The sequence below is a fragment of the Drosophila teissieri genome, chromosome 2R (genome assembly GCF_016746235.2).
Source record: "Drosophila teissieri strain GT53w chromosome 2R, Prin_Dtei_1.1, whole genome shotgun sequence".
NCBI classification, from domain to species: Eukaryota; Metazoa; Arthropoda; class Insecta; order Diptera; family Drosophilidae; genus Drosophila; species Drosophila teissieri.
Window position 1 is genome coordinate 18,226,254 of NC_053030.1, and position 26,739 is coordinate 18,252,992.

The window sequence follows — 26,739 nt, forward strand, 5'->3', positions numbered from 1 at the left end:
TGAAACCGAAGAGCTGGCCACAAATAAGCACTCAAAAATTTATAACTGTGTCTGATCATAGCAATTAGTGTGAATTTGATTTTATTGCCGACTAAGAAAACGGAAAGTGTTCACAACCAGCCAGCAGCAACAATGGCGGTCGTAAAGCCGATGCGTAGCTAAACGCGGCAAAACCACTGCAAACACGGGAAAAAACATAATGTTGGCCAAGAAAAATGGCTTAGTTTGCACTGAAAATACCACTGTACTGAAATTTAAACTACCTTTGTACTGAAATTCTAAGTGCGATTGTACTTAAAGTGAAACTAGCCTTGCACTTGAATTGAAACTAGCATTGCACTTTAATCGAAACTAACTTAAAGATTCTTCAGCTGACCAGTGCCTTTAATACTTAAAGCTCGCAACGTACATACATATGTATGCATTTGAAGGTAAATATTGGCTTGGCCATTAGTTTTTCTTTCAGTGCACACACTGCAACTGAAACGCCGACGCCGGAGACAGTTAATTGGGGCTCCGCCTTGTGGTCACACGCAGCAGCCGCAGAAGGAACCGCAGTCAAAGTCAAAGTCGAAGGCGAAGTAGAAGTCAGAGCCAAAGTCAGGCATTCATAATAAATGCTGAGGAATGAGTAAATTAAGAATTATGGCTTTAGCATGCAAATTCAAAATTTCCGATACACAATAAATTACTTAAGAGCGCCCCCCCTTCCAACAAATACAAAAAAAAGGGGTAAAAAAGGAGGAGCTAAAAAGCTAAAGAACGATAAGCGAACAAAAGCGTCGAAATACAACTGGCGATGCTTTCAATAAAGAAGTTGTAGACGTTCGCGATCTGCGAGCTAAACTTGTGAGTTATTCGAATCGTATCTGTCTGTCTACACAGGGGAATCAGATCAAGATCAAGTTGAAAATCAGAAACTTATATGTTCGAAACACAATTTGTTTATATATAAATACTTATAAGGATATTGAAAATTGTAACTTAAAAGTGATTTAAAAATTAGAATTACACTCTTTTGAGTAATTTTTATGATTTCTTGATAAATGACATTTTTTTCTGCATGGTTTTCTAATTTTTTTCCAGTGCATGGAGCCAGGCCTTGAACCAAGTTCCCAGGCGGGCAGGAAGATTAAAAGGGTCACGCATTCGCATTCATGTGGGTGGCCTCATGTGGAGCAACTGTCAGCCAGAAGTTAGCATGCCGCCAACTTATGATTTGGCCGAAAGTGAAAAGGGCGATCTTCTTGGCCAACTTTTTTGAGGTCAAGGCAGCTGGCTAAATTGGTTTACCTAAACTTAACGCGAAATGTTCATTCCGTTGCAAAGGAGTGTGGGAGCCTTCCAGCTGGTAAATTAATAGGCCAAATTAAGTGCGACTCCTAGGAAATGGTTAAAAATCGCCGGGCATCATATCCAGCGGCGTGCAATCGGAGATTTTATTTTTCCAGCTACCATTTACATAGGAGCACTCCACATCGATTGCATGTGCTCATTTTCCCACAATGAATTGATAAATGGATTTCAAACTGTGCACGGCATTCAAGACCAACTGTCCATCAGTCTTTTGGCCGCTGCTAGACTACCGATTACCGAGCAACTGTGAGGTTCCATAGCTCCTGATGCTGGCCAAGTTCTCCGAGCTCCAAATGGAAGTGGCACCTTATGTTGATGGAAAACGGGAAATGATGTTAGTGTTAGAATGTAATATCAGCTTACTAAAATAAAACACTTTTAAATTTATTCATAGAGACTTGCATAAATGTCTTCAAGATCTTCTTCAAACACCAACGAGATGCCAGGCATTGTCTATAAATTTTACTCCTTGGTAGAGTATTAAGCTACTTTCTATCCGCCAGTCCCCATATTCAATTGCGTTCATTTGTAATCGCAGTGGTTTATTTCCCTTTTAGCCTCCTGCGTCAGCTACAGTTATGGCCATAACTATGCTCATTTCTAGCATGGTTGCCATTACGATTGCGGCCAGGTTTTTAACCGATTGTTAATTGCTTTTGGCCAAGAAGCCGAGGGTGCGGGTGGGGACCTTGGGAAGGCGTTACCTGGATGCGTGTGCTGGCCATCTAGGAGAGGTGGATCCTGCTCCCATCTCCTGCTGCTGTGCTGCAGCTGCAGCTCCTTGATGCTGATGTGCTAAACGTGCGCCGGTCATTTGGCCGAAAACGATTGACGATCATGAGTGGGCCATTTGATAGCTGGGCTGGCAAGAAAGTTGCGGCCGCAGCAGGCGCAATTAAAGTGCAGCTGGCTAAAAACAGCGATGCACTGTTATGTCATAAACACTCGCGCTTCGAGTTGCGCTGCTGACAGGGCGGCCGCAAGTGTCAAAATGCCTGTCAAAAGCCACCCACATGTCGGCCATAACCATCAGGCAAATCGACTTCATGCCATCTTTTGCCAGCCGTCAAGAGATTTATTAGCTTGCAGTTTCTTTTCGGGGCCAGTCGATACGAATCTATAATAACCAGCTGTCGCCGAGCCACTTGAAATATGTATCGCGCAGATGCAGTTTTCGCCTGACTCGCGCCTGTCGGCTCAGATTGACTGTGCGTGCTGAGTTTGATTTGCAAAGTAGAAAAATAGAAAAAAAATCGTATTAAATCAGTTGCTCAATCTGCTTTTTTTTTGGCTGCTGGCATTTTCAATTAGTTCTCTAGAGCAGCGCTCGGTGAAGTGTCAAGGTCTAGAGTCGACTTGGCTTGACTTGATTTATGCTAATTCCCGAGCCACGTCTAACCATTCGACTTGGTCAAGTGTCAGGCGGGGGGCATTCAACTGGGTCATCAGGTGATTGAAGGCCTCCCAGCTACGATTTTATCCGATTTAATTCGTCTCCCCCGAGCATTAATCACTCCCTCTGGCGAGGCGTACTTTCTCCACCGCTCTGAGTAATCATCGTGGGGTAACACACATCACCTCAGCCGCAGCTGCAGTTGCTGTTGCAGTTGCAATTGGCTTCTCCTCTGGCCAAAATAGCCATTCTGTAGCCAATATAGTGGCTCTGAGTGAGCAATTGGAAGTCTCGGGAATGTTAATGCCAGCATTGACTGACAGCCGCCCGATTTTAGTGGTTCTGTTGTTGTGACGACAAATTTATGCCCTACAATGGAATTTCTGCGAAATCCTGGAAGTTCTCCGCTTCTTACAGTTGCATAGCAACTCTTCTAAATTTAAACGACAATAGTATTTACCTTAAATACTTAGAAAATAGCTTGACCAGTTTCCAACGAAATAACAGAACTTATTCAATTTACTAATTAACGGAATATTGTATAATTTAATTGGCCCACACCCAGCTTAAAACGCAATTTCACCACTTTAAGTTGCTCAAACGGGAAGAATTTAATTGAAGTGGCTTGGAGCTTAAAAGCATTTCACCTGCTCGTCTAGCGAATTTCATTTGCTGCCCCACGTGACTCATCCGCAACCGGAATCCGGATGACAGCGGCAGCGGCAACGGCAACGCGGTTGTGGCCGCATGTCAAAGTCGTCGAAAGGGAGTGTGTGTGTTGAAAAAAGGGAAAACTTTTCTAGCCGCAAACGTTAAACGCGAACGAAGGCAAAAGTTGGAGCTACTAGTGGATATAGCTGTGGATTTAAGCGCAAATCGAGCAAACTCCCAGATGTAATGAAGTCACACACGCCGGCAGCTGGGAACTTCAAATTAAAGTCGCAAGACTGACAACAGTCCGTATGATTTATGTGCACTGACCCACTGCATGTGTCGCAATAAAAAAGGTACTGCCACGCTGAAAATAATCAGAAATAAGGAATGCTACACAATTGCATAACTAATCGGCGGCGACACCGAGTGACATTTTAATTGTGCCTCCATGATAAATGGATGGAAGACCGTTTGCCGATTGCCGATTGCAGATTGCCGATTGCCGTTCCCATCAGTGCGGCAAGGTAAGAGAGTAGATGCATGTAACTGCCATATGTTGCCGCTGCCAATTAGACATCGCAAGTTGTTGCCACGTAAATTAATTTAATTATGTCAATGCAGCTTACCTTGGAGTCAGCGTCGCTGCACCAGCTGAAGCTGGCTTAGTTTATTTGTCAAGCGGTGTAAAATGGCGTAAACTACATTGGTAGCAAGGCATTGGGGCCAGCAGCAGCAGGAGGAGCAGCAGGAGGAGCAGGAGGAGAGCAGCTGGAGCTGCGGAGCACTATATGGAATAGGAGCCGCTGACATGCAATGTTCCCGGGTCGCTTGGCGAGTATTAAGATCGATGTGTGCAAGTTGTGGTAGACCGCAGCTCAAATAAGCTACCTATTATTGTAGAAGGTCGTCAGTGTAGAATGTTTTCTTTTCCAAAGCAAGCGAAACTGATTTGAAACGCCAAACTGATGAGCTAGATAAATTATTAATTTTAGGTTTATTCCAAACGAACTAAACAGCGTTTTATATTTCCTATAAACAGTAACTAAACCACTAATTATTGAATTGAGTAAGTGACTGAATGATTGAGTAGCACAACCTTACAAGCGACCCTCGCTGCGAGTGTCAACTGTTGTTGGTCGAGCTTGAGCTGATGCTGCTGTTGCTGTTGTTGTTGCTGTTGCTGCTCTTGTTGCATGTTGTTGCTGCGCGGCGCTTTTGTAATTAATCAAACCCAAGCACATTGACAGCGCGTAGACAGAGCACGGAGCTGCAACTAAAGCTGGGCGCTGAGCTGGGAGCTTAAGAGCACTATCCACCATCCGCCATCCACGTCCATCCTGGCCAGCTGTCCAGTTGGCCAGTTGCCCCAGTCCGACATGTTCGTGGCCATGTCGATGTCCCTGACCGACCGCATCGCTGAACTTTAAACTTTTAAACTGCGGCGACTTTGAGCCAAGTCCCACCCGCAATGTCACCAGTGTCACGATGCCAAAACGCTGCATCCAACATTCAGGTGCAGTAAATTCGAGGACTGCGCCAGGATGTGCTGGCCAAGATGGTTGCCCGCACACCCAGCCAAGTCGAAATCGAAGTGTAGTGAAAATAAATGGCCCGGCATTATCGCACTTGCCATCGAAAATAAATTTCAGCCTGTACAATTGCAAATTGCAGTGATTCCGACGATGTCGTTGTTCCCCAAGTTTCTGCTCCTGCAAAACTACTGACATACAACTCGAATTTCCTTTTCGTTTGGCGGTAACAAGGGGCACTCCACTCCACTCGGGAATTGTCGTGGTAATTATAAAGCAATTTCCACACGTATCGAACGGCGATCGCATTGGGAGCAGCACCTGGAAAAAAGGAGGGCCCTCGCCTCTGGACAGGGAAATTAACCTGCGACGAGTGGAGTGGAGTTCCACGTCAACGGGGCGACTAGTTTGTCCAGCTCTTTCGCATTTGTCAGGGCAATTTATGCACAATGCAAGGCTGAAATGTATCTTAAGCTTCGGCAACAGTGTATCTTCTGCCTGACGATGTTGCAACTGGCACAACTGCAACAACTGCTGCTGCTGCTGCTTGTGCTGCTGCTGCACTTCAAAGGAAAATGCAGTACGTGCAATTATGCGCCGCGTTGCACATTATTAGAAGTGACTGTTGGACGTCGATGATGTGGTTACATTGGATAGCCCGCCCGCCTATCCGTATCCGTACGTGCATGCCGGCGATTAATGCCTGATTAGACACTCGACAGGGGCCGATTTAGATCGAGATTGCGATATGGATATGGGCTATGGGATATGGCCAGAGATGACAGCGCGCCAGAAGAGCTGGCAATGATTGAAATGTATCTGGGACATCGGGGATGTTGCCACGTACGCGTGTTATGGGGCATTTCCTGGCCACATGTTGTACTTATCGGGCACTAAAACGTAAAAGAATGTTTCCTTTATATAACTCAGGACCGCAATTGATTTACGGAATCGCAAATGGAGGAAATGCCTCACTAATTAGAGGCAAACGCTTGGATAACCCACTTCCCAGAGTTGCAGCATCCACTTGAACAACATACATCTATCTGAATAGGGCAAGATATTTTATAGATTTGCCATCAATTAAATTGGATAAATTTATGATATTCTGCCGAATAATTCGCATAAATCACTGCTGCGCAAGGGATAGCATATTTGGGTCACTAGGCAGAGAGAGAGAGTCCCATTTAAATGGGAAATCACTTGAGAATCTTCCAAGAAATTTGCCCCAGACTCGCAGGCAGCAGCAGCATCAGCAGCATTACATTTGGATTTTTAGGCGCACAGAAGCTGCCACAAAGATGTCCAAACAATCCGAGAGGCAAAATGTAATGCAAGTTGCCCAATAATCGGTGCGAAGAGCAATTACCAGAACGAGATAAACAGACACAGATGAAAGGCAACAATCACAGATTCAATTGAAATGAAAACCAAGACGAAATGTTATTTTTTCCAGCTTTTGCTCTTCATTATTGAATTTATCTAGAAGATACACTCACTCATGTCTACATGTATGCATGTACATGTACGTGCCACCGGGTCTGCAGTGCTTTGGTTTTTGTGGTTGTGCGTTAATGAAAAATTTCACTTTTCAAAATGCTCGCCTCTGCGGACTTCAAAAGCAAACAGCCCAGTCCATTGTTGGTCTATAGAAATCCCCAATCTCCAATCCACTTGAGCTACTTTTAACGCAGCAGCTACGAGGCAACGGGCAGAAACAATAATTATTACGATCAATTTAGATGCAGATTGCATGCGGCGGCAATTGAGGTGGGTCCGTCTCTGAACAACGCCCACTAAAGCCACACATACAGCCGGAAAACACTGGTGCACTGTCAAAAAAATCAGTAAAATCATATGAATTAGTTTTGAATTACCTACAATATTTGTTTTCTGTTTGGACCCATTTACACTTTATTAGAAACACTTTTTGCTGGCCTTTTATAAATGATTCAGCACTGTGTATACATAGCTCGCTCTTCGCTCAAGTTTCTTTCAGTGCAGCCAGTCGCAGATACAATTTCGACTTGATTACTAATGCATAGCTGCTCGGCTTTTCTTGGCCAGCTGGCTACTGGCTACTGGCACCTCAGCCGGCTGTTTTGTTTGCATACTGGGCCAGCGGCCCCGAAACATTGTCATAATAATTATGAACCAAATAAAAGGCCTCAAGTGAAACGCCTTCGTGGTCAGCGGAGCAATTAGAGCGATCTCAGCCTGGCGATACTGCCATAATGAAGTCTGGAGAATCGAAATGCCATCGAAAGAGTCGCCCAACATAAATAAATGCATTGTTTGTTTCATATCCTTTTCAAAAATATTGCTGAGCTGGCACTCCAATGTGTGTAATTCGGCAGCCGTCGGATTGGTGAGGTTTTATGACTGACGATTCTAGTTTGACACACAATTCTTCTTTCACTTTTCCTTTCGATGTACAAATTAGTTAAATCAATAGCAACTCAACAACTAAGTCAAATGTCCAACGAAGGCACTTGAAGAATTTCCTCGTACTCAGCACTTCAATCCCTTGTAATCAGTGCACTGCACCGATAAGATTTTCCGCGTTGCAGTGGGAAAACCAATTAGAAGATGTCGGCGGAAAAATAAATGCAAACAATGTGCTGCTTGATTGCTGTTTGTCCGCCGCCACTGACAACTGCAATTTGCCGATAAGACGCGCTTAATTTGCTGCTGTTTCATAGATAACTTAGCCATAAGGGTGTCGGCAAATGGAATCTTCGAAGATTAGGTATCTGTACTGCATAGCAAAGAAACTATCATTTTAAAAAAGCGTTTCCCAATTGCCGACCATAACGAATGATTAGCCCGCTAATGGAAAACTTCCGGCATTCAAAGTCTTAAGCTCCCCGCCCGCATGCCACATACACCAGATGCTGCATTTAATTGTAAACAGAAATCTTAACGAAATTAATTTTAAACTGAAATTCTTGAGACTTATGAAAATGAATGTCAGTTCAGGTCAGGTCCGCTTTCCAACCACAAAACCCGAATTGACAAGCGGAAGTAAGCAATGGCTTCATAGCTGCACATTCACATTCACATTCCCAGCGGAAACTGCAGCTTTACATGTTGGTTGGTAGACGGACGAGCATGCAGCTCGGCTTATACATTTTTAATTTTTCATTTTCCTTTAAAGCGGATTCCAAATCAATGGGCCCTGGCCCAGAGTACCGTACTACATTCCATCCCAGCTGCTTGCAACTGCAACCGCAGCACGTTCGTACGGCTGAGTCGCGGAACTCACGACAGGTGGCGCTCCTTCCTGTCTCGTCGGGGTCATAAAAATTGAGCTATTAAATAATTTCTGTCACACAAATTTGCTTTTATTGTTTATTTCCGTTTTCGGTGCCAGGTGCCGCCCCCTTTTTTTTGGGGGAACTTGGGGCCCCACACAAGTCTTCTTCGCTTTCCTAGTCTTCCCAGCTAATTAGCATTATTATGCACAATTCTACATATTTACTTAGTGCTACGAGTATTTGTTGTGCCATTAGCCCCGGCGAGCGCATTTTCCACTTAAAAGCTGCGCTGGCATTTTGTCTTCGCGCTCATTTTTGTCACTTTGTGGCTTGTTTGTCGTCTTTGGAGGTGTGTGTGCGTGTGTGACTCATACCCATTCCAAAGATACAAAACTGCGACTTTGATCTCTGTTGTCTTTGCAATTCTGCTGTGGCCCTTTGATGTTGTCTGTTTGGGACAATAAAATCACGAGTTGCCGCAAAAGTTTCCGCAATTTGCGGTGGCGTGGCTCCATTCAAGGAAATGTCATTAAAACCCTAGACGTCCAATAGTTTCTTTTTCCAAAGGAAAAGCATGCAGCACGCAACAAGTGTCAACTTGGGGCAACGAGGCGGCGTTTCCCTTTAACTTTCCAACATTATATGATGACAATAAATCCAAATAGCAGAAGATACACCGCCCAAAGTCGGACCAACTGTCAGTCCACACAATTGACAAGCTGTTCCCCACCACCTTTCCAGCCATTATTTGTTTGCACGGCTTTTTTCTCACCCTAGTTAAATTTTGTCGGAGTTCCGGGCCAATACCAAGCCCATCTGTTATCATGGCGCAGGGGGGGAATGGAAAAAAGGGAAGCGGGACAACAAAAAGGCACCGATTGAATAACTGGCACAAATCGTTGGGCCCGCGTAAATATTATTTTTAAATATTTATGTTTCAATGAAATGAAAATTGCAGGCCAACAGACGTTGTTTGCGATATTTTTGCCCTCATGCCGCCGACTCTTATTCACGTTCCATAAACAAATAGTCGGAATCTGCACCAGTTGTGACATATTGACCCGCCACGCCCCCTTTCGCCAACGCCCGAAAGTTTTTTCATTATTATTTGCAATCCTCTCCTGAACTGCATTTCCAAAGTGTGTCAATAATTATCACAGTGGAATGGGTGGCGGTGGTGCAGTGACTGTAAAAAAAATATACAAAAATTAAGAATGAATGGATATATATTTTTATGGGAGAATAGGTCAAGTTGCACAATCGCATTAAATTGAAGCAGCCGATGGCTTAACGCTTTATCAGCCCAACTGTCGGATTATCAGTAATGCGTTTACAGCTCGGGAATATATCTGCTTTGATCAGTTCATAAATAGCATAATAAAATAATCCTAATCAATAATCTTTACATGTTTAAGCTAATCAGTTGCCCAATAAATTAGTTGTGTATTATTATTAAAGCAACTGGAGTTCATATTTTCTTTCACTTAAACCTTTAAACCCTTAAATTAGCTTGGGCCCATTTCCGGCTCGATTTACGGCCTGCAAGCCCTTCGATAAATTTCATTTTCATATACCATAAACCCAATCAAGATGTGATTTAAATTTTTCCAAACTTCCTGCCGCCACGAGCAAAGCGGCTCATATTCACCGCGTTCCATTCAAGAGTATTACAATTTTGGTTTAAGCGCATTTCCGCTGATATGCATTGTGTGCATTTATGCTCCGGCAATAACAACAACATATTATGTATAAATAAACAGCAGTGAACTTAAACAAACTGTTTGGTTTTCTGGCTCAGCGACAGTCGCCATACTCCATACTCCATACTCCATATACGGAATACGGTATACGGTGTTCGATTTTGATTTCGATTCTTTTTGCCCCAATGTGTCGACGCATTGATTACGGGCGCACGTCTGTCTGCCACTCGAATCGAAGCTATATATCTCGGTATATACTCCTATATATACATAGGTATGGGTGGTGGCACCATTAAGGCTGACTGACTGCCCTGGCCATATAACTATAACTACATAACTATAACTGGGTTTCCTGCGGATAAGATCGCGTACATAACTCATTACTGCCTGGGTGATATGGGAGACGACACTCTGGCTGTTTAAGTTACTTCTTTCCGAGTGCTAAGAACACAAAAGTGGGGGGAGTACTGAAATCAGTTTCACTGCAACAGCATTGGGCTTTGATTATGCCCTATGACGAACTAGGAGTCTACCATTTCATTGGGCGTTTTCAGTTTTTAACATGTAAGGATGCATGTTTGTAATCATTTTATTATAGAGGATGGGTTGTTTTAACATGCACATATCAGCCGTAAACAGCCCCATTTAAAAAAGATCAGATATTTATTTTTCGCACATCGCAGTACGATAGCAGTCTAACGTAAATAGGGTTTTGGGTATTTATGACTTCGAAATGGGTTTTATCTGTACCTGCGAGGGTATTTCACAAGTCGTCTATTCAAACACGGGGCATTGAGTCTATCGAATGCCTGATATTGTTGTTCTTGGACATCGCTGCCTGCCGGCTGACTGATAATATGATTCGTGCCCGCTGCCGATATTGGAAGAGGGGTTGGGTTGGTTGGTGGAGGCAAAACAAAATAACTACGTGGCAGTTGCAACGACTTGGCTGCAATCTGCTGCCCCAGTCCCCCGATTGTATTTCGATCAACTCGCTGTTGTTTTGGCTCAGTGCAGTTGTTTGCTTTGTCGCACGGAGAGAAACGCACGCGTTAAGCACACAATTATGCAGACAGTCAGGCACTCGGCATTCGGCATTTGCTCTCTGGTCGATCGAGGTCCGCACTACGACGGACAGCTCCATTTTACACACCAAAATTAGATAAACAAACAGGGACCCAAATTCAATAAACAAACACACAATACTTTGATTGCACTGCAGATAGTCACTCGACCGGGAAGATACAAATGCAGCTACAGAGATAGATACAGTACAGATACAGATACAGATACGAGGCTTGTCCACATCGAATCATTTTTGATGCATCCATCGCAGTTGCTTGGCTTTCGTTTGTCCGCAGGGCAAATATGACTCAATTTGGCTCGCCCGAGAAAGTCGAGTCGAGTGGAGTCGAGAAAACTTGTAACCTCCTGCTAATATGCAAAATCAATAGCTCCCCGGGGCGTATGTGGAATGGGAATTTTCCTAGTGGCCGGCTACTGTTTTCAATTTTCAGATAGGTGTCGCTTGGAATGGGGAGATCGATCGAGGGCGCACTTTAATGCATAATTTAAGTAATTTAGTATTCAATATTAGCAAATGACAAAAAGCAATTAGACGACTTTGCAAGTCAAACAAACAAATGCATTGATTCGAATGGTATGAGATATTTACACTCTTACACATGTCTAATTGTTGTCTGAGTGGATTTGATTTATGCACTCTTGCAATCGTGAATTATACAATATCATTAAATACTAAAACATCATCAGAATGTGGATATTAATTAACTTTCTTGAGCAGTCTCATTTCAAATTGCATTTGAACAGTAGCTTCGATAAATGTTGCTATAATTACCAGCTTATTGCGTGACTTTCTCGTGCATATTGATCTACAAAATGCACATGCACTTATGCTAAGTATATAGACACATTAGGGCATTATCCAATTCCATCTGCGACAGAGTGTTATTTTATTGAACAGCTTTCCAGCTTTCCCCCCGAAAACACCACGTAATTGCTGCAATAATCACATACTGCCGACGATATTAGTGCAGGCAAGTAAATGCAAATCCGTATCTGTATCAATGGGCAATGCCTGGGAATTTTGTGCCAATGCAATCGCAATAAAACGCAATAATATCGCTTGCATTACAAATCAATTTCTGGCCTGGCACAAACACAGCAGATATCCATGCTATTAAGGCACTTGGATCTGGATCCAATTGCCATTTTGGTAAGAGGGCGCTTCATGGGTGGGCTTAGCTGCAAGTGGGCGGCAAATATCCTAAACGATAAATATTTAAAAGGCTGTCGAACTTGGCCAAGGCGTCTCCGACCAGCCTCCTTTGCCAGTTGGATGCAGTTGGATCCGAGTCGCTTCGTTCGTGGCTTTCTGTGTGCAATTTAGATAAGTATTATGACATATTTGACACTCTTTCACTTTGCCAAATGGACAGCCAACGACTTAGTGATTATTTACTCGCAACCAAACTGCAATGCCCATGGAGTTGCCAGAGATGATGGGGTGTGCAGGGTATAAAAATCGATGAAATGCAATTACCGAGAATGCCTGCCTGCCTGCCTGCCAGACGTCGATACTCACTTATATTATAATAATAACATTTGTTGTTATTCTCGCTCTCGTATTGATAAAAAGGGCGTGGGTCGTGCGTATACATATCTCATTGGCGGCATTTGTCGTTGTCGCCTAAGCCATAGCAGCATAACTGATAAGCTGCAATTACCTGCATTGATAATTTCGAATGTATTTCCATATAATGCATACACAGCCCCAACAGTAATAATCGTAATACTCTGCCATAAAGGCCAAATGACAACTCGGGGTCTCTTCCATCTGCCCCTCTGCCTCTCTGCCACTCTGCCCCTCTGCCACTCTGCCCCTTTGCCCCTCTACCACCACCCCGATCCCCGATCCTGTGTGGCGGTCTCCGGTTCCCCAACTCCATCTGCAACTCCATCTCCAACTCCGATTCCGATTCCAACTGCTGGTACAACTCCTCCGAGGCCCCGGGCACACCCATAATTGAATAGCTCAGCGACGTGTGTGAGATTGCGGGTGTTTGGACTCGGATTGCTTTTGCTTTTGGCTCGCTTTGTTTCAGTTTGGCTTGGCTTGGTTTCTTTGGATTTCCCTTTTCCAGGTGGCATGCAGCAGGCAGTAGTACGTGTGATTACTATTTGTGGTAATGCTTAGTGGAATCTCCTTAAGACAAGGACACAAATGCAAAGCCAGGGCAGCAAGTTCGTTCTGATATCTTAACATTTATGCCATTTTTCCATTGGCCTTTTAAAACCTGAAAATTTGTGGAGCTTCATTGAATTTAATATTAAATAAATAAAATTCAGCAGTTGTATAAAATTCATAAATATTCTCTCATGAATTTATTTACAGAAAGCTTTAATAAAAGAGTGAATCGCAAATGGAAAATGCAGGAAGTAGGTTCAACAAAATTAAGATATCTTTTGTAAATGATTGAAAATATATACCCTTCAAAGAAGGCTTTTAGAAAATTATACATTACAAAAATTTAAACACTTAAGAGTGTAGTGCAAATGTATCTTTGAGATACAAACAGTTCGCTTCTCTTGTTCAGTACTATCTGCAACTCTATTCATCTGGTGCAACTTCCAGGTCATCTTCTATCAGCTGAGCTTTCATTATTTTTCGGTAGCTCCTATCAGCCCGAACACAATTTCAATTTTCCTGCGACATGGAGCTCCATCCGAAATGGAAACAATTCATGTGCCTGGGCTGCTGATCAATGATAATTTTTCCAACAAAAAAACAACTCTCATGCATTCTTATCGGCGCTGTGGCAACCAAAAACTCTGCCTTCGAGTGTTAGGAATTATTAATAATAAATTACAAATTAATACTGGAGCTGGGGGGTTGCAGGTTCCTGCGGAGGGCCAACGCTAATGAAATTTCAATTAGCTTGTCATGTCGTGGAGGAAGTGGCTGTGCCCCCAAATGAGTGGGGCATGCAGTTTTAATCAGTGACTGGCTGGCAGCAGATCTTATGAAATCTTAACCCATTTTATATTGACAAGCGTAATTATGCGCACGACACAATTGTCATGTTGAATATTGTCAAGCAATTGTTTAAGCCCCAGCATAGTTATGCAACCTAGGGCCACGTGCATCCATCCACCTGCAGTCACGTTGCAGTTTGTCATCCTTTTGGACATGTAGCCACTTGGTATGGGGAAATCCATTCCAAAAGACAGTGGCTACGTGTTGGTGTTGGTGATGGTCGGCCGGTGGTCCTTTTCGGTCAATTAGTGCTCGGGGAACTCGCTTTTTCCCCACTCAGGTCCATTCCACAATGAAGCACTTGTGCAATAGTTTGAATATCTTATGGATGCATACATTATTTATGACATGCTTCATTTTGGTAGCCCTGACACAAGTGGGCAAGGGGAGAGGTGTTCCTCGGTGCAGGAAGGAAGGGAAAATTCAAATTCCTGATCAAGATAATGCTGGGTACAAAGTGTAAAACATTGTGTAGAAAATCACAAGCTACACAAAAATTATTATCGGCTTAAATTAATAAATTAAAACAGGATCTCCTCGAAAAACTTTCTCCAAGAACTTGATCAACCTAAATATTTAAAATAATATTTATAGATATTAATTCTTGATCAAAACGTTTAGACAGACTAATCAATTCATATCAAGGGTATTTCCTATTTCATGCCAACATTTACCAAAAAATTGTCTTTATTTGTGTTTACCTGTTTGACTTTGGTTGGAAAATGCTGCTTACAATTTTAGTCATTGATTGCCCAAGTGCACGATGGTTCGTTAGAATTCTTTTTTATTTGATTGCAAGAAAAATTATTTATGACTGTGTGCAGTCGTATTTGAAAATTCAAGCACACGCACATCCCCCATCCAACCCATGGATATTTTGTTTCCACCAATACACAAACACTCGTGCGTCATTCCCATCGTCTTTTTGCCTAATTGTAATTCATTCACCGGCATTTGCATATTGTTTTCTTGGCCCAAGCACTTGGCTCCTTCTCCTACTCATTCCCCTCTCCTCTCCTCTCCGTTTTTGTAACTGTAGTTTCGTTTTGGAGTGCCCAGAAAGGTTCTGCTTAATTGTGGCCTCGACTCTGGGCCCCAGTCTTAATCATAAACGACCTATCCGATCCCAATCCCAATCCCAATCCCGATCCCGATCCAGGCCCACGGCCTCCAGTTGCAGAGGCAGTCAACACATTATAAGGGCCTGTTGCCCCAATCAAGCGTGCGCGTGAGTCCCATCTTTTTGCGGTGGCTAACTGAATTCAATTACCAAAGTGCCTACTATATGCAAATAAGCCAGGAGTGCACTTGACAAACGCACACACACACACACACACACGGCGTAGATACCTAGATACAGAGATGCGGAGATACGGATGCGCAGATACAGATACAGATACAGATACAGCTACAGATACAGTGTATACAGTGGCTCAGATCGGCGACGAACGACCCCAACAAATAAGTCGAGTTGTTGCACTCGAGCTACCGGCACTTGCCTCCTTCCTCCTCCGCCATGTGAAAAGTCAGCCGTGCAGATAAAAACCTTAATATAAGCATAATTAAGTTGATGATTTGTACAAAAAGGGGAGTGATGAAAAACACAAGTGGCCCCTGGCTGCTCTCTTCGCTCCGGGTATCGCTTAGTGGTCGCCATACTCGCCACACTCGAGTCACACACAGTGGACACTCGCATTGAGCAACAGTTGAATGATTCATATATATAAGAAAGAGTATTTATTGAGTATGAACATAATTATAGCGTCTTGAATGGTTATAATTGACTAGATGAGTTGTACCAAATGTCTGGTAGCTTTTACGTAGGTTTGTCCGTATTTCCACTTGGTGCTTCATCGGCCAGTTGGAGATAGAAGCCTTTTGTGTCTCATTGCCTGTTGCTGCGGCTGTGGCACTGCCAAAAAATGTGTCGATGACGTCGCACCAAGTTCAATGACTATCCCGGCTTGGCGGCGTTAATGGCGATGGCGTTTCCTTTGGCAGAGCCTCAAATGCTCGATTGCCCCCGCAGCATTGCATAACAATTAGTTGGGGATGGGAAACGGGCTCGTTGTTGATTGTGCCAAGTCAATCGAAATGAGGCACAAATAATAATTTACAAATGGCTACGAATATGTGTATAGATGTCTTCATTAGGCATTCCAGATGACACATGCGACGTCCAAATCGGGCTGCACCCTTTTTTTGTTTTTTGGGCAGCATTCTACACTGGGATCTATGCTAAATTTATGCCTAATGAGCGTGGCATTCGGTTTGATAACTCATTTGTTTCCCCACTTCTTTCTAAACGAATTGAGGCTAAATTGGTTCCACATGATGCTCGGCTACCGATGATGAAATTCGGTTCTATCTGCGATATTGGGGAAGATGTTTTGGGCTAAGGTTTGTTGCTTTACGCAGCAGCTGTGTGCCAATCACAAGAAACAAGCCAAAAGGCAAGAAACCCGTCCATAAATAACTTATGCCCGATTCTCTCTGCTTTTTGCCTTTTGCGAATATATTTTCATGCCGCTCTTGCTATCCAACCATACAAATAGCATGGAAAACTAAAATCAAAAGAAACAGAAGCATCAGCAGCAGCAACAGCAGCAATTCAAACGAAAACAAGGCGAAAAAAATTAAGAAATTCTCTGGCACACACTTTGGAGTTTATCATTGTAATGCAAATGAAGGAAGTGCGCGAGACTGCCTCCTCCCCGGTCTCCTTTCTCCCCCCTCTCTCCCCCTTTCTCCAGCCCACCTTTGCCATTCTGTAGAATTCGAGGTGAGGCTGTGGAGCAGCAGCAACACATCAGAAGCAACAACACCAAAGGCAACAGCAACAGCAAAAGCAACAACAAGCACAACGGCAACATTTTGATGCCGTGGGAAATGCGAAAGCGGCACACTATTCGCTGACTCTTACACTGGCAGAAAATGCCACTTAAATAAAATACTAGTAGGAAAATGACACGTCAATAAGGGCTACAAAATAGGGAAAGTTGCGATGTGGAAATGAATAAAAGTATTTAAATGAATATTTTTATGAATATGTAAAGTATCAATTTTGGAAGTATTTGAAATATTTAAATTAATCTTTTAATGAATATGTAAAGTATTAATTTTGCAAGTATTTAAAATATTTACATGAATCTTTTTATGAATATGTAAAGTATTCATTTTGCAAGTAAGTAAAACCATTGAGCTCCAAATAAAACCCATCATTCTCATAACACTTGCTTCAAAATGATTGATTTCTCGCAGTGCACTCGCTTTTCTTCAGCGTGGTGGGACCCAAGTGGAGCAAGGTGGGGCTGTGGAGCTGTTCTCGCTGTTTCACTGTTTTACTGTTGCTGCAGTCGGATTGTCAGTGCGTCAGTCAGCCACTCTCGCAGCCAGTCAGCGAATGTGATTGCACAAGAATGGCAGCGAAAAAGTTATGAATATGAATAAATAATTTTACGCAGATTGCCACGGCTAAGATAAAATATGCTCGCTGGCAGATGCACAAGTACAAGTGCGTTGCCCCCACAACCTTCTTTGGCAATCAGTGTCAACGTAGTACAAGTAGTTTTCGAGAGGAAGCACTTTGAGTGGTGCTGTTCCAGTTGCAAAGTGATTGAAAACAAAAGTTCTCTTGATTTCGATGGCAGCTCAATAAGCGCATTTAACCAGAAACTATATCTCTTGACCAAATGTTAAAGTATTCATATATTGCGGCGGCTGTTTGAGTTTTAAAAAACTTACATTTAGGACCTTGTTGAACTGATTCTTGCTGGCTGCTCAAGGACTCAAGCGGCGCAGAACGAAATAGTTAAATATTCGAGTTCGCGAAAACCGCATGCATAAATAGCAGACAGCCGACTGCAGACAATAGTTCTCGGCAGCATTGCGGCCCAATTCGGCGTGGCCAGAACGGCGTTACGGCCAGATTGAGCGAAGGCCCAGACCCACGTAGAATATAGCCACCTACCCACCAGCCCACCTATCCACCTACCTGGCAAACGGCTGGCGGTCAGTCATCTCGACCAAGTGACCAAATGGCCAACGGACCAACCAACCAACCAACCAACCAACCAACCAACCGACCGACCGCCGTGTCGGCCAACTTGTTTTGTAGTTGTCTATTTATGCGCTTAGCGCTGTTCGTACGAGTACGAGTATGCAAATAGTTGGCGTACCTATCGCATTGCCCTCGCACTCCTCCGTTGCCACACTGAACCAGTTTTTGTTTTTGCTTCGTCCTGCCGCCGCCGCCGCCACTCCCCCTTGTTTGCATTTTTTATTAACAAACAGTGGAAAAAACGCGGGCGGCGGCAGCAAGGGAATCCCAAATATTTGGTTGAAATGAAAACCCTTTTTTGTATTATTTCCTCCGCTGAAGTGCTGGGCGTACGCTTAGCAATCCGGCTAAAATGCCGATAAGCCGGAGAGGGTTGCACGTAGCCACCCCAAAAGCAGAAAACCAAAAAACCAAAAAAAAAAAAAACCTGAAAGCCAACCTTCGGGCGGATTGTTTGTGTAGTTACAACGATATTTCATGTATGCCACGCATAATCGTTGTTGTTCTAGTGTATTAATTTTGGTTTTTAATAAAGCATAAATATTTGTGTTTGCGCTTACGCCTCACGCCCTGTTTTTATTAAAGATTGGCAAATCAAAATTCAGTGCCAAGCCCCCTGCCATTGACTTTCGCATATAGAACGGGATATTTGCTCTGTAAATAGTTATATTTATAGTTGGAGAGATGATGTCCGTAATTCGGCATTATCCGTGGGTAAGCCCACACTATAACATATATGTCCAGTGTTTATCGTAGCCTGTCAAGCAGCATTAATTGCAAATTCCGCGGTGACAGGCGATCGAACAACAGGTAAATGATATGCTATGGCTTTGGCCATATCACAAGCTGGTAATACCTTTTATGGCCCGCAAGTGATTTGCCTTACACATGCAGTTTGCATGTTTTAATTATTAAACAAATCAATTTTCTTGGGCCCCGCGACCCAGCAACTTAATGGCGAGTTATCCAATTCTTTGGCTGCCCCCCCAACAACAACGGTGGCTTATGCAAGTGCGCACACCCGTGCAATTAAATTTGCATAAATGCATTTTTAATATCGTTCAATTTTTGCAAACGCGTCAACCCACTTCACTCCACTGGGGCGTCGTTAGACGAGAAATGGTCAAGTCGGCGGGTGTGCCGGCTAATGACATTGGGTGGGTGGTGCTCAGGGTGCTCGGGAAACTTTAAATCGATTTCCGAGTTTCCCGGACCCATTAGATATTAATGTTGCAAATTAAAGTCGTTGATTGAGTTGCCTGAATGGCTAGAAGATCTGGCATTGGGCTACCCTAACGCATTTTGAATGCAAATATATCTATTCTTCACTTTATAGCAGTAACTATAATCCTAAATGACAATATCCATTATTGCCACTGTTTCAAAATGTCAATGAACTGCAACATTTCCATGACTCAGAGTGCCAGTCAATTATCATATTAACGATAATCATATCTGGATTGGACTGAAGCCCAAGTTCTACTTTTCGAAAGATACTTTTAAACTCGCACATTCAGATACCGCGACTTTAATTAATCACAGATCTAATGGCCCTTTAATTAGTATTGACATATCCTGAAAACCCCGCTGTCCTATGCAGTTTTATTTTGATTTCCGTGAAAGGTCAAGAGTTTTTTCCGTAATTGTCAATGGTCAAAGCCAACGACCATCTGCTGGTGCCACCCGTTTTAATGCTACAGATACATTTGTATCTGTATCTGCAGCTGAGTGTGTGTGTGCTTTCCATTTCGCCATTAAATTGGCAACTAGCAGGGCTTTCCTTCATTTTGCTGCACTTATTTTGTTGTGCTTGCTTGTTTATTGATTTTCAATTAGTTGGCTTTGCTTTGGATTTTCCAGCTGGGATTCGGCTACTCTTTTATTTTTTACCATTTCCACCATTCGAAATGACATACTTAATTTGCCAGTAGAGTGTGTGTGTGTGTTGTATGTGCATTACATGACATAAAGTTTGGCCCCTCATAAAGTCGCAAGTTCAGTGTTTGTTTTAAGCCAGAGGAGCATCCATCGATTTTGGCCAACGACTTTGGCACGAGCTCATGGCTCTGCGGCTGACTTTGCCAAAAAAGTGTCAGGGTTACACCAGAAATAGACACATGCCAATACGCTGCTCATAAATAATGGGAAATTTTAGATGCTCTGAGGACTATCCATTCAGCTTTAAGTTTAAAGCACTCGCAACCGGGGCTAATTGGGAAAACGGAATAACTGAATCGTTTGTAACATTAATGCAGTTATATAGTTGTGCGGCCATGCGTCTAAATTAAATGTATTATATGGGTTTTGTTTCCTTCCTTTTTGTTTCGAATTTTATTATTTTATTTGAGGACATTAGCCGATGATAGAGTTGCGGTTTGCCAAAGCATGAAAAAAAAACCAAAAAGGGGGAAAATGCGATTGCAAATGGCGAGTTAAGCAAATGTGCAGAATACAATTTTCGCATTGGACCGCATTTTAATTTTGTTTTATAATTTCGCAAATAATAATTTACATAAAGGAATGTCCGAGTGTTGGTGTGGCTGTGGCATATGCAAAATGTTTGTTTGAGTGCGTTTTCCATTAATTTATTTATGTACAATTATTTACAAGCAATTAACTTGCGCATAGCTTTTGTTTAGTTCGTTTTCGCAATTCAGTTATGCGTTTGCGTTTTAGTTAACGTTTGCATTGTGACCTTTGGCAATTCCCACTGCTCAAATGCCGAATGGAAATGAATAAACTGTCATTATCCTCTGTGAATCCTTCTGGGAATAGTGTCAGTTGCATGTATGGGGACACAGCAGGCTTCGCTTTTGTGAAAACCAAAGGAACTTTAATTGGTATTGCTCCAAACGGAAAATCCCCCTCTGCTGAACGAGTTGAGTAAGAAAACTTGTGTGATTTAATTTTTGTCAATATTTTGTAATGTTTTTGCATTTTATTTCGTCAGATATATTGCTCTGCGCTTGGTTTTATGTAATTGTAATAATTAATTTAATAATACATTTCGTCATTAAGTAAATTTAATTGAATTAATTTAGCTCCATCATCTCTCTATACAGTACGATACATAAATACATTAAGTGCTCTAAACGGGTTTGCTCCTGCGAGTTTTCTATATACATTACATTTACGTTTATCAAGTATTCACTTTAGTTTTTTCATTTAGTTTTTTGTTTCGTGTAGCTTAGGATGAATGAATCAACTGGATGCGAACGAATGTGTGTACATATTTCATTAGCTTTACTTTAAGTTGTAGTTAACAATAGTTTTGTTTAGTTTAGTTTTAGGTTTAGGTTTACGTTCTTTACGCCTGGCTAGAACTACTACATAGGTCTACGCATTACAGTAAGGGGCATGCTCTCGCTTGCCGATTTAATTATAGTTAATTAATATATCACATTGAATTTGAAAGTGTTTCTGCAACATTTCTAGTAATTGTTTCTTTACGTTTATGGTAATTATATTAGAATAATGTATTCCTATATGCTCGTATATGTTGAATGTGTTGTGGGCGTGTCTTGTGCGTTGTTTTCCTTTTTCCTCTTTTGGCAGTGCTACACAACTACGAAACAACAACAACCACAACATCCAAAGGCGAAATGCTTCCGACCGAAAAATACGTATAAATATATTGTGTTTCAAGAAATGCCTACGAAAAGTCTTTTTTGTTTTGGATGTGAGTGTGTTGGTGTGTGCGTCCTGTTCCTGCTTCCTCTTCTTGCCGAGTCCTTTTGCGCCAGTGAGCGATCAGCTTCAAGATGGCCGCTCCTGCGGAGAAGAACCCTTGCGAGGCTGAGTGAGATGGAGATGGCCATTCGGGGAGTTGTTGTTCTTAAGACCAGGAAAGCTTGGCCGTTCTTATTGGCTGCTTCACTGCCAGCTGCTTGTTGCTGCTGCTGTTGTTGCTGCTGCTGCTGCTGCTGTGCCGCTGCTGCGGATGTGGAGGCCTGGGCCGTTGACTGAGTGCTGGTGCTGGCCTGGCTCAAGCCACTGCCACTGCGCAGGTGCACCGGCGCCGAGGGAGCGGGAATCGCCTGCTGCGGCATCGCCCGGAACTGCGGCTGCAGCAAACGCTGCTGCTGTTGCTGCTGCTGCTGCTGTTGTTGCTGATGCAGGCGCAACTGCTGCTGCTGGTGCTGGTGCATCAGACCCGTGGGTATCATCGACAGCGCCTCATGCTGATCGTACGCACTGTACTCCGACTCGATGCTGTGGTAGATGTGCTCCGAGGGCGGACGCATGGGCATGGGCATGGAGTCCACGATCCGGGCGGCTCCTCCTGGTCTCGTTGGGCGCGGTGAGGGCGTGGCCGTGGTAGCTGAGCTGTAGTTCGCCTCCATCTCCTCGGTGCAGTAGTAGGCTGGCGGTGGTGGCGCCTGGCGGAAGATCATGCCCGGCGACACGGGCTGCTTGAAGCGCTCGTGGTGGTCCAAGGTGTAGTTGTTGCCACGGGGCGACAGCTCAATGGGGATGGCGTAGCGCAGCTTCTCCCAGAAGTACCGGTCGCAGGTGAGCAGGCGGTTGGAGGGCACCGACTTCAAGTACGGCGACAGCTCGGCAACGTCCTCGGCCTCGGCGGAAACGCTCGTCTCCTCGATGATCACCAGCTTCTGGGCCAAGCCGCGCAGGGACTCGTGGAAAGCATTGCGGAACTCGATGCGGTTCCATTCGGTGGCCAAGAGGTTGCGGGTCAGCACCAGGATGATCTTCCGCGACGCCCTGGCTCCCTCCACCAGCTGCAGGTGCGAGGCCTGGGGGGGCAGATCTCGCTGCTGGATGCAGAGCCGGAAGGGCGGACGACCGTGCTCCAGTTCGGCGGCAATGTTGCGGCACACGAACTCGTAGTCCTTCTCCGAGTGCAGGATGATGGCGTCGTACAGCTTGCCGGCATCCTCGAAGCGGGGCTCGCACACCCGGACTCCGTAGTGGGCGAAGAGCCACATGCGCACGCTCTCGCGGAAGACGAAGACAATGATGAGCACCACGACCAGGAAGATGAGCACCAGCACGGCGGCCAGCAAGGGCAGCCTATAGCCACCGGCCAGATCCTGCGAGGAGCTGATATTGCTGGCACTGGCATCCAGCAGGTCGGAGCAGTCGGGTCCATTGGCCAGGTTGCCGATCAGTTCCAGCTCGCGCTTGATGCCCGCATCCAAGCAGTAGATATCGTGGGCATCCCGCACCACCATGGCGTTGTCGGAGACGAACTGCGCCAGTTCCCGCAACTGCTGGCAGCGGCATGACCAGGCATTCCTGCCCAGCGTCAGTCCCTGCAGGCTGTGGCGATACTGCAAATGGGGCAGGGAACTCAGGCGGTTGTTGTCCAGACGCAGCACCTCCAGGGACACCAGGGGCTCGAAGGTGGCGTTCGAGATGTGGGTCAGCATGTTGTTGTGCAGATACAGCTCCCGCAGCAGTCCCAGCGAGCGGAACTCGGTGCCCTCCAGGTTGGTCAGTTTGTTGTTCTCCAAGTGCAGCACTCGCAGATTGACCAACTGGGCCAGACTTCCGTTCTGCAGCGTCATCAGATTGGAGGCGTTCAGGTAGAGCGCCCGCAGATTGCGACGACCAGTTAGGTGTCCCACCTCCAGCTCGGGCATGTTGTTGCCATCCAAGTAGAGATCGCTCACGTCCTGGGGGATGCGGCTGGGCAGGGCGGCCAGATCCTGGCGGCCACAGTCCACGATGTTGGTGGCCCAGGTGGCGTCGTGGAAGCAGCTGCAGTTCCCGGGGCAGATCACCTCGCACTCGCACTGCTCGTACTCGCAGCAGTGGCACGTGGGCGGGCAGTGGCTCTCGTACTTGCACACAAAGTCGGAGGCGGAGAGGCTGGCCAGCGGACGCAGTGGAGCACTGCGGCTGTGGGGCATCAGGCACTCGATGTTGCCGAGATCGACGACATGAGGATGCTGGCGGGTGGTCAGATTGTTAATCCGCTGCAGCCACTCCATGGAGCAGTCGCACTCGAAGGGATTGCCGCCCAGGTAAAACTCGGGAACTGGTTTGTCCGCCGAAACTGGTGCGACGCGCAGAGCATTGAGCGAGATTTTGGACAGCACATTGGCATAGAGATCCACGCGTGCCAGACGCGTCTTGTCCACAAAGGTGTTGGCCTGGATCTGGCCAATGATGTTGTTGTTGATGAACAGCAGCTCAATGGAGTTCGGCACCGACATGGCTCCGATCTCCGTGATGCGGTTGTGCGAGGCATCCAGCGTGGTCACACGAATCTCCTCCTGCAGCTTGTAGTAGTTGCCCAGGGCTTCGATGTAGTTGCCATGGATATCCAGCCATTTCAGGTTCGATGGAATGAAGGCGTAATCGAACCAAACCAGGTGATTCTCGGAGAGATTCAGCCAGAGCAGGGAGGCGAGGGTGGCAAAGATGCCATTGATGTCGGTGAGGAAGTTCTTGTCCAATCGGATCGCCTCGATCTCGGTGTTCTTGTCGAAGGCTCCGCGCTCGATGCTCTGGATGCGGTTCTTGGCCAGGTTGAGCACACTCAAGCGCGGCAGATCCTGGAACATGCCCACGGTGATGTTGCCGATGCGATTGTCGATCAATCGCAGACCCGTCAGCTGATTCAGATTGCGGAAGGTGTTGTTCTTGAATTCCGAGATCTGATTCTCGCCGAGATCCAGTGTCTTGAGCATGCTCAAATCCTGCACAGCCTCGGGCACTTCCGTCAGCTGATTGGAGCTGAGATCCAGTTCCTTCAGATCGGAGCAGTTGCGGAAGGCCTGCGACTCCACGATGCTAACGAGATTGTTGTTCAGCGTGAGCTTCGTCAGCACATACAAGCCGTTGAAGATGCGGTTGTCCAGCGTGTGCAGGCGATTCTCGGCGAGATTGAGGGTGTGCAGATTGTACAGGGGCAGGAAGGCGCCCTCCTCGATGTGGCCAATGGAGTTGTTGCGCATGTCCAGAATCTGCAGGAAGTACAGCTCCTTGAAGGTTTTCGCACCGATGCGGGTGAGGGCATTGTTCGACAGATTCAGCACAATCAGGCGGATCAGGCCGGCGAAGGTGCTGTTGTCCACGTGGTGGCTGGTCAGCTGATTGCCACTCAGATCGAGCACCAACAGCTGCTCCAGACGATGCAGCAGACCCTTGGGCAGGTCGTACAGATCGTTGCCCTGCAGATGCAGTTCCCGCAGCTCCTTGTTGCCGGCAAACGCCTCCGAGGGCAGCGACTCCAAATGGTTGTACGAGATGTTCAGCACACGCAGCGAACTCAGACCGGCCAGGGCATTGGGGGCCAGGCTGCTGATGTTGTTGTGCTGCAGACTGAGCGTTTGGAGGCGCCTCAGCCGGGACGCGCCCCATGCATCGGGCAGGGAGCGCAGCTCGTTGAACGAGACATCCAGTGTCTGCAGTTCGGAGCCACCGCTGACCGCTCCATTGGCATTGCTCAGCGCGGAGCCGGCGCAGAGTTTCTCGGAGAAGCCAAGGAACTCGGCGGAACGTATCCGGTTCTGGGTGAGATTCAGCAGCTGCAGGCTGGGCATGGCGCACCAGACGCCCTCGGGCAGCTGGCGGATGTTGTTGTCGCCCAAATGCAGCTCGGACAGCTCCTTCAGTCCCTGGAACGACTGGCCGTGCAGCTCCAGCGTCTTGCCGGGACCCCAGACCGCGTTGTGCGACTCCAGGGCGAGTCGCTTGAGCGACATCAGACCCTCGAATGCATTTGGTGGCACTCGCTGCAGCTTGCAGGCATCGATTCGCAGCTCCGAGAGCTTCTGCAGCTGCCGGAAGAGTCCCGGTGCCAGTTCACTGGCGTGCAGCAGCTCCTGGCTGCACTGCAGCTCCAGGCGGCCGGCCGCCTCCGCCACCTGGAGGTCAAGTGGCGATCCGGATACGGACTCTAGAGCGCGAACACTGCAGCGGATGTCCATGGTGGTGAGGCCGTACTGCCAGTTGCACTGCTGCTGCGCATGCGCATCAGCCACAAGAAGCAACAGGCAGGCGGCAACAACGATGATGGTGTTGATGTTGATGGTGGAAGTTGTGGCTGGCATTTTGGTGATTTGCTAGTTGGCTAGTTAACTTTAAATGAATTTGTTTAATTTGCAGCTGCTTTAGCTGTTGGGTTGTGGGTTGCGTTGGTGGTGCACAACTCAATCACTTTCTGGTTTTCATTTTTCGATCGCTTTTTCCGCAGCCCGATTGCCCTGTAATCCTGGTGTGAGCTGGCTATGCGTTTTGCGATTATTCACTTTCGTTTCTATTTCTATATTTGCGATTTCTTGCAACTCAACTCATAAGTTGGTAGCTTGTGCAGTATTGCGTGTATTTTATAATATTAATTTCAACTTGGCACTTGGCGCGACTCAGGGTGTTCGACTTCGTTTCGTTCGGCGAGAGCTCGTTTTCTCAAAACATGTTTACCGCCTCGCGTTTCGATTCAAACTGATTGCTGGAGTTGGCCATCTCGACTCCGTTGGCTCGTTGAAAATGTGAAACCGACGACGTCGCTGCCGAGCTGGCAGAGCTCGCACACACAGACACACACACACAGCCGGCGTCGCGGCAGACAGACAACACGGTACATGTGCATGTGCATGTGCATGTGCATGTGCAATGCACTCTCGCGAGCGAGCACACACACATGCCGCGCTGCCCATGCCGCTGCCGCTGCGCTGCTTTCGCTCTCTTCTCCGCTCCGCTCTGCTCTGCTACTGACACACACACACACACACACGCAAGCAGTGCATTTCCTGCCTGCTGCAT

The 26,739-nt window shown here is 45.7% G+C and overlaps 1 protein-coding gene across 1 annotated transcript; it reads right to left on the bottom strand.

Annotated features, from left to right (window-relative positions):
* Window positions 1-20,925: 20,925 nt before the first annotated feature.
* LOC122613655 (toll-like receptor 7) lies at window positions 20,926-26,402 on the bottom strand. The gene has a single exon (XM_043787937.1). It carries the CDS (start codon window positions 26,025-26,027, stop codon window positions 21,648-21,650), a length of 4,380 nt encoding a protein of 1,459 aa, XP_043643872.1. The 5' UTR covers window positions 26,028-26,402; the 3' UTR covers window positions 20,926-21,647.
* Between the last annotated feature and the right edge of the window lie 337 nt (window positions 26,403-26,739).